This window comes from Rattus norvegicus, chromosome 1 (assembly GCF_036323735.1).
Source record: "Rattus norvegicus strain BN/NHsdMcwi chromosome 1, GRCr8, whole genome shotgun sequence".
In the NCBI taxonomy this organism is placed as follows: domain Eukaryota; kingdom Metazoa; phylum Chordata; class Mammalia; order Rodentia; family Muridae; genus Rattus; species Rattus norvegicus.
The window spans coordinates 255,101,930-255,114,688 of NC_086019.1; the positions used below are offsets into that span (position 1 = coordinate 255,101,930).

Consider the following 12,759-nt stretch of genomic DNA (forward strand, 5'->3'; position numbering starts at 1 on the left):
TTCTTATTAAATCAGATCAGGAAGCTGCAGGTAAAAATGGGCATAAGAAACCAATCACCACCAGTCCCACCTCAGGGAGAGTCAAGTCAGCCAGCACTGCCATTGTTCTTGTTCCCTGACCATGAAGGTCCCTAGCTCAACTAATAAGGGTGTGCCTTTCTAAACTTCACGTTGTTCCCTAAGATTTTCTACATCGGATCCAGCAGCAAAAACATCTTAACCTCTCTTCACTATTTTTCCAATGCTTTCTGAGGGTGGTGGTCACTGCTGATGCTCTCCATCTCTAAATTCTTTCCAAGGGTGGTGATCGAATAGCAGCAATGTCTGAAAAAGATCAGGCACTAGTATTGTGTGTAGACTGCTATTCTTCAAAACCTACTTTAATAAGGCTTCTTAAACGCTTCAATGCCAAGAGTATCGTCAGTGAAGCCCAGTGTTCGTTAGGGAGGCCCAAAGAAGTGCAGCAAGGCAAACCAATGCCAGTGTGTCCTCCACTGTCTGCTGGGTTACACTTATGTTCTTCCCAAAAATCACATCCTCTCATGCATGCACTCCAGCAAAACATCACATGCCTCTTTTTCCAGGCGCTTCCAGAAAAACACAAAAGGTCTACTCTCAGCGAAAACATCATCTCCTAAGACAGCCTCCAGAAAAACATCCCCTGACACAACTGAGTCTCCATAGAAACCAGAAATTTCCACTGAAATTATGAGTGCCAATCGATGTGGCCCAGTGAGGGGCTGGAAGCTCCCTTTAGAGTTTTCAAGCAGTTCTTAGATTGAGAGGGATGTAAGGGCAGCAAGCAGAACTCCGTAAAGGATGAAGTCCTCAGGGTCCTTGGGACCATGCCTCTGAGGTGCACCCATAGCAGCTATGCTAACCGTTGGGCCACATTTCATGAGTTCTAAGGCCTTTTGTCATCCCTCCTGCCTGGCCCTAAGCAACGTTCCCTATGTGTGTTAATGCAGAAATAAACTACCTTCAAGAGTTTATATGTTCCCAGAGAAAAACAGCCAGACGCCAACGAGTTAAAGCAGCAGCAAGATTGTGAAGAAGGATGCTGAGAGTCTGAGACACATTTATTCCCGCATCCTGTTGAATTCGGCCTCAGATGGCCTTAGCTGCTATTTCATCAAAACGTGTTTCCAAAGGCAAAAATAGTATTTGACTTGGGTAGCTGGTAAATTGACTAGGAAGGGAATGAGAAAACTGGCAACGAAGGTAATATTTCAAATACTGAAATGAGTTATTTTATTCAAACTTTATGTGAAATAGACCACAAATAAATTGAGATACAGTTGATATGCCTGCTGAATTATTTTGGCAGACAGGTAGAAATGTTAGCAATCTTGAGATTCATAGAAACTTTAGAATTGGTGGAGGGATGAAGGAAACTTGAGGTGGATGAATATGCAATATGATAATAAACTGTTACAGGAGCACAACATGGCAGTAAATCTGAGTCTTTGTGGTTTCATTAGATAATTGTCACATTTTTTATGTCTAAAATGTTTTGTAATAAACATGTATAAACTGTGGTCAAAAAAAAAGAAGTAATAACAAATGAATAATTATGACAACATACCGTAAAAAAAAAAAAAAAAACGTGTTTCCAGGACAGCTTCAAAACAGTCATCCCTTGTTGAACCGGCACCCCACCTCCAATGGTTCCAGCGAGGACTTCAGTTAAGCCCTGCACCTTCACAGCAGACAGACAGTGGGCAGCAAATGTTACAGATGTTAACAAATGTTACAGTTGTTAATGGTCTTGGTCAGAGAGGATTCAAAGTCAAGGAGGTCAGATTGGTAGATTTCTCTTTCTTTTTCTTTCCTTTATCCTTTCTCTCACATTTAATGTTGGGGGAAAATAAAGGAAAGGGGGAATATATGAACTTGAGAGCATCGACTAGACAAACATTCTACACTGGTATGGATTTTATATATTGATACAGATTTGAGGCTGCTTTTGCTACAACGTACTGTGTATATGTTTCAACTCTTATATAAGGTATTGTACCTGTGCAACTCACTTAAAAATGCAGTGTGAAGTTCTAGTCCTTTCCAAAGCTGCTATTACAAAATGTTGAGGATTATTATGAAATGCGAGCTAGTCGTTAGTCAAACTTACGATAATGTTAGATACTCGTATAATTAATTTCAAAAATGCTTCCTAGGTTGAATAGATAGATATTAAATAGCTAGAAACACACAATGTTTGCCTGTTCAGATATACTAGAGATAGATGTCTTCAAAAGCCACAGAGATCCACAGAATATGGCATTTAAAAATGTTTTATTGATAAAAATGTGTTTTGTTTGTTTGTTCGCTCTTTGACAATGAGACACATCAGCCTCCATTCCATTTCAAAAAAGACGATGAGCACTGAGGACCCTCCACACCGAATTTGCTTCAGGCTGACACCGGGCAAGAGACTGCCTTTGCCTCAACTGCAGACAGCATGCGTTCCAAGCTGTGGACAAGCAGGCCACGGAAGAAGTTGACTGCCAAGTTATACCAGGACAAGGTAGGCAAGCCCTTCATGATTCCCACTTCACAGAACAGCCTGTCAGATTCTGGGCCAGAGGGCCAAAGATGAAGCTTCAACAATGCAGAGAAACCTTGAGTGGCTGTCCAGACACCCAGCCCCTCTGTCGTTTCTACAGTTTTGGAATCCGCTTGCTCTGCACTTCCTATGTACTCAGGCACATTTATTCCTTCTCAGGTCTCTGGTGGGGTTGAAGACAACATAGTTATAGTCTCACAGTAAGCTTAAGTTACTTAGGATTTAAATATAGAACTTTGAACTCACCACGATAGGATAGATAAGTACTTTCCCCACGGTTGCCAAACACAAATGGCCTGGACATTGTGAGTGTAACCTTGACCTGACAGCTTTCATAATTGTTACTATTGCATATGGTTTATTAATATGAGAAAGAGTCTATATTGGACTAAAATGGGGAAATGTCAGGGGATGATTGTGTGCACTGTGTATTCAGATGCCGATTGCTGTGCCCAGAGGTCTGGGTGCCGTTCAGATGTTTGATTGTCAAGCATCTCCTGTCTCACTGCTCTGTAAAACTTGTTGTCCATCACCTCTGATTAGTTAGTAAAGAACTTATCAGCCCATAGCTGGGCAGCAGAGGAGGAGGTGGACTTCTGATCCCAGAGAGGGTCTCTAGTGAGGACCAGCAACTGAGAGAAGGGATTCACCATGGAAGACTCACCATAAACAGGTCACCAGAGGAGTCACTATGAGGACGCTGATGGAGCAGGAACAGCCAGAGCAAGATGAAGTTGGCAAGCAATGGGGCATGTGGGGGTAGTAGGCAGCCACAGATGGGTTAGAACAGGGTGAGAGTCGATGAGCATCTGCCCAGCTGAAGTGCTGAAGCTTCTAATAAATATAAGGTCTTCCTGTCTTTGTTTGGGAGTCAGAGCAGGTGTAGGAAAGCCAGGTTTATGCTATATGGCTCTCTGTGCTTCAGGACAACCTATTTTACATAGTGAATCCCGGGACAGCCAGAGCTATGTAAGAGAGACTTGTCTCAAAAATAAATCAAACAAACCCTTTTTTAAAGGAGTCGGGGTCTGGAGAGATGGCTCAGTGGTTAAGAGCACTGACTGGTCTTCCAGAGGTCCTGAGTTCAAATCCCAGCAACCACGTGGTGGCTCACAACCATCTGTAATGAGATGATGCTCTCTCTTCTGATGTGTCTGAAGACAGCGACAGTGTACTTATAATAAATAAATCAATAGATAGATAAATAAATAAAAAGATCAGAAGAGGAGTGTTATCTCAGAAGCAGGAGATCCTCTATTCTCTCTCCTTCCTAGCTATGTGTTTGGTTGTGTTAGGCCTCTTCAAACCTTAGCTTTCACCAACAGTATAAGAGGAACACAGTTGGCACCCCCAATCAGAAACAAACAGTATCAGTTGGGAGAGTTCAGGTTTTCAGGCTAGTAAAGCCTATGCAAATACCATAAATTTTAAAAACATCTGAACTGCTTCCTGTCAACGCATTTAGTATAAGGGAGTGAGGGGCAGGGAGAGAATGAATGCCTTTCCCCTCACCTGGTGCCAGTACAAGTCTATGATCAGCTGCTAAGCAACAGGGCCAGCTGTAGGAGAGCCCTGAAAGAACCTGTGCTGTGCTACAGGACGGAGGGCTTCCGGACGGAGGGCTTCAGGACGGAGACGCACCGTACACACAGTCCCTACGGGGAAAGATGACAACACGAGGCCCAGACAGAGAACATGCTGGAAACTCTTGTCCTGACCTTGTTAGTGGAAGTGTGCGCGGAGAAGTCAGCGAAACATCATTTTCAGGGTGACTTTTTAAAAAGATTATATTCCTTATTTTTATAATTACATGGGTTTGGGGTGGGTAGGCGAGAATTGAAGAGTGTGCACCTGAATTCGGTCTCCCAGAGGCGGAGAGAGAGCCAGGGGATCCTGGTGGGGTAGTTTCAGACACGTGTGAGCTGTCCCACGCGGATCGGTCCCCTGGAAGAGCAGAAGAAGTGCTGTGCTGTCTCCCCAGCCTCCCACCCCCTTTTATGATGGTAATAGCTGGGCCTCACCCATGCAAAGCACACCACTGGCAATTTTCCACAGAGGAGGAAGTCTGAAATACACTTTGGACACCTTTGTGTGCATGTGTGTTGATAACGGGTGGAGTAAAACTTGGGATCTCTTGGTTTCAAGAAAGCTGGGACTGCAGGTGCAGTTCACACCCGGTTGGACTCCTTTCAACTCCAATAGTTGAGACATCTGTGGTGGGTGAACGAGGCCTAAGACTCCCAGCCAAACATCTTTCTTCTCTTCCTTTTCTTTTCTCCCCCCAGCGCATTGCTTCTCCAATGGATCTCTTAAAAGCCTTGGCCCTTGTGAACCGGACACTTACAGAATAAACATCTAAAGCCAGGAAACTAAGACAGTTGACCCCAGAGTTTCCTCGCGGCTCCAGAAAAGCCGCTAGATGGCGATCTGGAGCTGACCGCAAGATCCGACTCCTTCCTCTTCCCCTTACTTCCCAGCTAAGAGGCCCCTCTCCCGGAGGGTGACTGGAGTGTCCAGCTGACCCGGTTTCCTTGGGTTTCCCGTTTCAGAGATAGCCACTCTCCAGGCATAGCAAGAGCCAAAAGGCCCAATGGACTCCGTAGCGGTCCCGGGCAAGCCTGGAAAGGTGCAGAGATCCGAGCCGCTCCCTGCGCTGGTCCGCCGTCCCACCTCGCCTGTCCCCAGCAGAACTGGCGCTTGGTAACACCCCGCGGCCAGTCCCGGGCGAGCCTTCCCCGAAAGGGGCGCGCCTTCGTCGCTCCGGGTTGCTACAAGAGTCCTGGAGTTAAACTTTCAGCCAATAAAAAAGGGCATGGGGAGTGACGCACAGGAACGTCACGGGAATTCCCCCCCTCGGGGGGCCGAAAGGGGCTTTCCCGGCTGGAGCCCTACTGCTGGAGAGGAGCAACGACCGGTCCAGGGAAGGGCTCGGAAAGAAGTCGGAACCAGAGCCGCCACCACGGTGAGTGGCTGGATTCAGAACCCTGAGTGTCCAGGGAATGGAGAGGGAGGGAAGGGACACTTTAGATGACAGTCTGGGGCTGGACGCCACCTCCAGTGAGTGCGCACAGGAACAGAACACTTTGCTACACATCATCGACACGTATGCCTGCCCTTAGCCCGCCTGCGCACAGCCGGCCGGTGTCAGCCCTGCACACGCACTCGCGGGCAGAAGGGCACCAGTGCACCGGTGCCTGCACACGGACATCCAGACGTGCACGGACGTGTGCCCACACTGAGCAGCTCAAGAACTCACCTGTGTGGACGAATGCTCACTTGCACGTGCCACGTTGCCACCACTCGCACTCACCAGGCACACAAGACATTAGGGATGAAACGCACATTCCTGTAGCGGACACACGCGCAATACACATGGCTTTGGGATTGGGGTCGCCGGGGAGGGCGGAATGCGACCGGTTGCCTGGCCACCCAGAGCAGGTGCAGCGGGAGAATCCGGGAAGCTAAGACGTTCCGGAGTCTCCGGAGACCGTGAAGGGGGAAACTCCTTCCCCCCACCCAGCGGCCCGAATCACATTCTCTGGGCAGAACCCCCGGAGGCCCCACTGCAAGAGCCCCCGCCTACGGGCCATTCGGAAAAGGGGCCTCCGACGGCAGGAATGTCCCCACAAAAGCCCCTAGGTGAATCAGCCGTGTCCTCCACACTGGCTGAAAATCCCAAGGTTGCTCCAGGCTGCGGAGAGGGGGCGAGGCCGGCTAGGCCTCGACTGAGCCCCAGGGGCTGCAGCGGCTGCTGGGGAACCAGGAACAGCCTGGGCCTCCCGCCCCTCCCGCCGCGGGGGCGGGGCCCCGGCGTCATTTCCAGGCCCGCCCCCTCCGGCTCCGCCTCCCCCTGGTATTTTCGGGACTTTCCTAAGAGCACTAACTTTCTGCCCCTTCCCCGGCCCAGCCCCGATCCGGATCTCGACCTCCACCGGATCTTTCCCGCCACGCCCGGACGGGCGGCTGGAGGAGATCAGACCCTCCCCCAGATCTGAACCCCCCTCTCCTGCCCACCCCTATCCTGAGCTCTTCCCCTCTTCCCCCTCCTGTGCCTCTCTTCACCTTAGGCGGGCGTCTGAAACTCTGGGAAGCTGAACCGGGCCGAAGCCAAAAGACACAGCAGGGCCTAGCCCAGAAATATGGACCGTTGCTACGATCCAGTAAGTCACACTGCCTGACCCTGAAGGCGGCTGGTGCCGTCTGTGTCTGTATTGGACGCTCCTCCACTCCCTACTTCTGCACGGCTTCAAATTCCCCTAGTCTGTCAGTCTGTGCTGTCTGCAAACCCTGCCCAGAAAGGAGCTTCCTCATAGCTTGAAGAGGAGTCCTAGGAGTGACTGCAGAGGGCTTAAGGGGGGTGTGTGGGGGAGTGGGTGTGGGTTGAATCAGCTGCCACCTTCTCCGTCTATAAACCAGGGTTTGGATGGCATCCCTGAATATGATGATTTTGAATTCAGCCCCTCCATTGTGGAGCCCAAGGATCCAGCCCCAGAGACAGGTCAGTAAGTCTTTGGCCTCCCAGTGTCTGCAAACCTCGCGTGTTCCCTGGGGAGGCCCCACTGAGGGATGGTCTTAGATACCCCCCCCCCACGCTCAGCAAGGCCCCTCTATTTCCAGCTGATGGCCCCTATCTGGTGATTGTGGAACAGCCTAAACAGGTGAGTGAACAACAGAGATGTGATGGCTTCAGCTCTGGGGACACGTGGGGTGGTTATAACTGTCAATTGCTGCTATTTTGGGGGGTTATAAGGAAATATACAGGAGAGACACTATTGGTCATTGTGGTCAGTGTTAGCCAGTAGTTACCATGTGGGGGTGGCAGGGGGGAGTTGCCTCTCCTGATCACAGTGTCTCTTCCATGGAACCTTCAGCGAGGCTTCAGATTTCGATATGGCTGTGAAGGCCCCTCCCATGGAGGTCTGCCAGGTGCCTCCAGTGAGAAGGGCCGGAAGACCTATCCTACTGTCAAGGTGAGCTCGGATGATGACGCTGGAGGGTAGGAACGGGATATCCGCGCTACGACTGATGATGATCCTTTACCCTTCTCAGATCTGTAACTACGAGGGGCCGGCCAAGATTGAGGTGGACCTGGTGACACACAGTGACCCACCCCGTGCACATGCCCACAGTCTGGTGGGCAAGCAGTGCTCTGAGCTGGGGGTGTGTGCCGTGTCTGTGGGACCCAAGGACATGACTGCTCAGTAGGTGTTTCCGCCCGTGGCCCCCAGTGGGATGCTCACTGCCTGGCAGTCTCAGGTCTCAGCCTACCTGTGTGATTAACACACAAAGGGGGAGATGTACCTCGGCCCCAGAACCCCCAGGGCTCAGCTATAAACAGTTTCCTTGGAGGACAGAGCCCGAATGAGTCTGGCCATGTGCAGGGGTCAGGGGTGAGGGGAGGGGCGCTGCCTCAGAAGGAAAAAGCTTCATGGTCAAAGCCCTCTGACCCCTCCTTGCCCTCTCCAGATTTAATAATCTGGGTGTCCTGCATGTAACCAAGAAGAACATGATGGAGATTATGATTCAGAAACTCCAGAGGCAGCGGCTCCGCTCCAAGCCTCAGGGCCTTACAGGTGTGGTAGCAAGGGATGGCCGGGAGGTGTTTCGAGAGGAGCCGGGGAAAGGAGCTCAGAGCTCACACCACGTTGCCCCATCCAGAGGCCGAGCGCCGGGAGCTGGAGCAGGAGGCCAAGGAGCTGAAGAAAGTCATGGATTTGAGCATTGTACGGCTACGCTTCTCAGCTTTCCTTCGAGCTAGTGATGGCTCCTTCTCCCTGCCCCTGAAGCCTGTGATCTCCCAGCCCATCCACGACAGCAGTGAGTATTCTGCAGGGTGCCAAGTGTGGGTTCCCAAAGGAGCACTGGCGATACCTCCAAGCTATGGGGTTTGGCCCTGCTATGTTCGTGTTGGGTGAGTGGTCGTAAGCAAATCTGAGTGTTGTTTCCGAGTTGGTTAATGAGAATACTGTGGTTCCTGAAGTTTGATAATGATGACAATGACCTTGCCAAGCCTCCAATCCCATCAATGTGTCCCCAACCCATCCCCCACCTTATAGAGTCTCCAGGGGCCTCAAACCTGAAGATTTCCCGAATGGACAAAACAGCAGGTTCCGTGCGCGGTGGAGACGAAGTTTATTTGCTTTGCGATAAGGTGCAGAAAGGTGAGGCAGAAGCCCTCTCTGGGAGGTGGAAACATTGGCTGTAAGGCTTAGGGGCCAGGGCAATTTCGGAATGAATGCACTGGCCTGCAGGTTCTCCCTGTGGCTAAGCGTCACTTTTCTCTGTAGATGACATTGAGGTTCGTTTCTATGAGGATGACGAGAACGGATGGCAAGCCTTTGGGGACTTCTCTCCCACAGACGTTCATAAACAGGTACTGAGGAACTAGGGCCTGTCTTGGAGACAGAGCTATGAAGAGGCCTCACTGACACCATGTTGCTCTCCCACCCTCCACCCCAGTATGCCATTGTGTTCCGGACACCGCCCTATCACAAGATGAAGATTGAGAGGCCTGTAACGGTGTTCCTGCAGCTGAAACGCAAGCGTGGGGGCGATGTCTCCGACTCCAAACAGTTCACGTATTACCCTCTGGTGGAAGGTGGGTCAGGTGGGGCTTCAGCATTCCCAAAGACTGGACAGAGCAAGGCCGGCCTGGAGGTGGCCTAGAGTTGGCTCCCAGGAGCCGGCTTGAGGAATCTAGGGTCTGACCCATATTGGGTTTTAACTCCCCGATTCTCTTTCCCCCTAGACAAGGAGGAAGTACAGAGGAAGCGGAGAAAGGCCTTGCCTACCTTCTCCCAGCCCTTCGGGGGCGGATCCCACATGGGTGGAGGTTCTGGGGGCTCCGCTGGGGGTTATGGAGGCGCTGGAGGAGGTGAGCAGGTGTCCGTGGCAGGGAAAGGGGTGGAGGAGATAAGGCGAAGTTAGAAGAGAAATCTGGGAGAGTCCTGGCTAGCACCTCACAGCCTTCCCCATGCCCACAGGTGGCAGCCTCGGCTTTTTCTCCTCCTTCGCCTACAGCCCCTACCAATCCGGTGCAGCCCCAATGGGCTGCTTCCCGGGTGGGGGAGGTGGAGCGCAGATGGCCGGCTCTGGACGGGACGCGGAGGCTGGCGAGGCAGAGGAGCAGCCCAGAGCACCCTCCGAGGCCCCCCAGAGCGAGCAGCAGGCCCTGGACACGCTGCAGCGAGGTAGGTCTTAGGAACTCTGGGGGACGGGCGTGCACCAGGCTGGGGGTCTGGCCCGCACCCACGCGCCCTGTCGTCCCTAGCTCGCGAGTACAACGCGCGCCTGTTCGGTCTGGCGCAGCGCAGCGCCCGAGCGTTGCTGGACTACGGCGTCACCGCGGACGCGCGTGCTCTGCTAGCGGGACAGCGCCACCTGCTGATGGCACAGGACGAGAACGGAGACACGTAAGCAACCACCACAGGACCGACGTCTGTGGGACCTCCAGTGGCTGGGATCTTCTGCTCCCAGGTCTAGAGGTTCAGGTAGAGGAATCTGCAAAGAGCTGAACCCTGGGGTTGGACAGATCTGGTCTCAGGTCCTCGCTGTTTTCTAGATATTTACTTACTCTCTCTGACCTTCAATATTATTAGCTATGAAGAGGCACAATAGCAAGGCGTGACAAAAGATTAAGATGGTGGCATACAGGTTTCAAGGGGCCTCAGTAAGGGAGACAGTGGAGTGTGGAGTTTTGAGGGCATATGATGCTCTGGGTGACTGGGTTTCTGAGGTCAAAAGTCTCACTCTCCACCCCCAGGCCGCTGCACCTGGCCATTATCCATGGGCAGACTGGTGTCATTGAGCAGATAGCCCAAGTCATTTATCATGCTCAGTACCTTGGGGTCATCAACCTCACCAATCACCTGCACCAGGTAAGGGGGGAAGCCTTTGGGGAGAAGTCGTAGGCAGGGAGGCCAAAGCTGGAGTGGGCTTGGCTCACTCTGCCTTTCTCCTCAGACACCTCTGCACCTGGCAGTAATCACTGGGCAGACACGGGTGGTGAGCTTCCTGCTGCAGGTGGGTGCAGACCCCACACTGCTGGATCGCCATGGTGACTCAGCTGTCCACTTGGCTCTCCGGGCAGGTGCTGCAGCCCCAGACCTGCTGCAGGCAGTGTTGCACAGTGGAGCCCACGCTCTGCCCCAAATGTTACACATGCCTGATTTTGAGGGTAAGTTTGCCACCTCCTCCCGTTCTGGGGACAAAGGTGGGAACCAAGGAGTGTATGTGATCAATAAACAGGAGTGGAGGTTGCCTGTCAGCATTTGCCCGGAGGGAGGGTCAAAGCTGCAGGCTGACTGTGCTATTCTCTAGGACTATACCCAGTACACCTGGCGGTCCATGCCCGAAGCCCTGAGTGCCTGGATCTGTTAGTTGACTGTGGAGCTGAAGTGGAGGCAGCAGAGAGGCAAGGAGGCCGAACCCCACTGCATCTAGCCACAGAGATGGAGGAGCTGGGGTTGGTCACCCATCTGGTCACCAAGGTGGGAATGAGGACCATGGCGGAAGGGATGGGGCCATGGATTGTGGGGAGAGACCAGGAATGATGAAGAAGTGTGTGGGAAGGGCTTGGATAGCTGGACCATGCTGGTCGCTGGACCATGCTGGACACTATTGCACCTTACAGCTCCATGCTAATGTGAATGCCCGGACCTTTGCTGGAAACACACCCCTCCACCTGGCGGCTGGACTTGGATCCCCAACCCTCACCCGCCTCCTTCTAAAGGCTGGTCAGTTTCACCCTTGGTGTATGAACAGGGCGAGAGAAAGAAAGGGGGACCTCCCAGCTCCCCATCGTAGGAGCCTCCACTAGTCCCTCCTGAGGACCGCCTCCCTCCCTCAGGTGCTGACATCCATGCGGAGAATGAAGAGCCTCTCTGCCCACTGCCCTCACCCCCTACCTCTGGGAGCGATTCAGACTCTGAGGGGCCTGAGACAGATACCCAAAGAAACTTCCGAGGCCATACCCCTCTTGACCTCACTCGCAGTACCAAGGTGAGGCCATCCCTGCAATAGAAGTACTGAGGTGGGGACTGGGTGCCTTCTGGGCTTGAGGGTGTGGGCCCGATCGCGGACTTAGGGAGAGCTTGGCTTAAGGTCTGGATGACAGTCACCACCATGTCCCCAGGTGAAGACCCTGCTGTTGAACGCTGCTCAGAACACCACGGAGCCACCCCTGGCCCCACCCAGCCCTGCAGGTGAGGTTGCAGCGGCCTCAGGCACCTCCTTCCAGAGAGAAGCTCCCTAGGGACTGTGGCAAGAGCCTCCTTTCTCCAGCCCCTCTTCCATCCATGCCCTGTTGACATGTCTGCCGTGTGTGTCAGGTTACCAGGGAGAGAAGCCATGTCCGGGTATGTGCCTCTGCACACCTCCTACCTAACTCACAGGTCTGAATTTGTCCCCTCAGGGCCAGGGCTGTCACTGGGGGATGCAGCCCTGCAGAACCTGGAGCAACTGCTAGATGGGCCAGAAGCCCAGGGCAGCTGGGCAGAGCTGGCAGAGAGACTGGGGCTGAGGAGCCTGGTGGACACATACAGGAAGACCCCCTCCCCCAGTGGCAGTCTCCTTCGTAGTTACAAGGTGAGTAGCCTGTACCTGCCCAGAAGCTAGAAGCCTTGCCCTCTCAGAGTCCCCTCCCCACAAGACTTTCTACCCCACGCCCTAAACTTCACTCAGACCCTGTCTCTTTCCTTTTCTCATCAGCTGGCTGGTGGAGACTTGGTGGGTCTATTGGAAGCCTTGTCCGACATGGGTCTTCATGAGGGAGTTAGGCTGCTGAAGGCGCCTGAGACCCGAGACAAGCTGCCCAGCACAGGTAAAGGCACCGGCTCGGAAGGTGTGCCTGGGCTGAGGGTAAGAGGCCTGAGGCTTGACTCCCCCCTGTCCCCTGGCAGAGGTGAAAGAAGACAGTGCCTACGGGAGCCAGTCAGTGGAGCAGGAGGCAGAGAAGCTGTGTCCACCCCCTGAGCCTCCAGGAGGGCTCTGCCACGGGCACCCCCAGCCTCAGGTGCACTGAATGCTACCCGGTCAACTTCCACCTGGATCCCTCTGTACAGCATCCCTGCCTAATTGAAATCTTATTTAAACTTCAAGCCCACACCTCAGTGGGCCAAATAAAGGGAAAGACCCCTTCCCAGTTTACGGTACGGCAACCCCAATGTCACGCCAGTCCCTGTCCCCGAGCAAGAACA

At 52.9% G+C, this 12,759-nt stretch overlaps 1 protein-coding gene and 1 long non-coding RNA gene across 3 annotated transcripts; one reads left to right on the forward strand and one right to left on the reverse strand.

The window, feature by feature from the left end:
• Positions 1-2,275: 2,275 nt before the first annotated feature.
• LOC134484075 (uncharacterized) lies at positions 2,276-4,069 on the reverse strand. The gene is made up of 2 exons (XR_010061425.1): positions 3,570-4,069; positions 2,276-2,470 (listed from the first exon to the last, which is right to left on the reverse strand). It is a non-coding gene; the product is annotated as an uncharacterized LOC134484075 (long non-coding RNA).
• Positions 4,070-4,080: 11 nt separating this feature from the next.
• Nfkb2 (nuclear factor kappa B subunit 2) lies at positions 4,081-12,720 on the forward strand. Of its 2 annotated transcripts, XM_006231503.4 has the most exons (23): positions 4,081-5,525; positions 6,631-6,723; positions 6,980-7,061; positions 7,181-7,221; positions 7,435-7,533; positions 7,613-7,764; positions 8,030-8,136; positions 8,222-8,380; positions 8,620-8,724; positions 8,851-8,936; positions 9,023-9,161; positions 9,312-9,437; positions 9,547-9,753; positions 9,834-9,975; positions 10,326-10,440; positions 10,526-10,739; positions 10,883-11,052; positions 11,196-11,298; positions 11,412-11,563; positions 11,697-11,766; positions 11,976-12,148; positions 12,272-12,383; positions 12,463-12,720. In XM_006231503.4, the coding sequence occupies exons 2-23, from the start codon at positions 6,703-6,705 to the stop codon at positions 12,582-12,584; spliced, it is 2,697 nt and encodes an 898-aa protein (XP_006231565.1). In that variant the 5' UTR covers positions 4,081-5,525; positions 6,631-6,702; the 3' UTR covers positions 12,585-12,720. The 2 variants fall into 2 exon arrangements, with proteins under 2 accessions (XP_006231565.1, NP_001008350.1); NM_001008349.1 differs by lacking the exon at positions 4,081-5,525 and having other exon boundaries at positions 6,445-6,723; positions 12,463-12,699.
• The last annotated feature ends 39 nt before the right edge of the window (positions 12,721-12,759 follow it).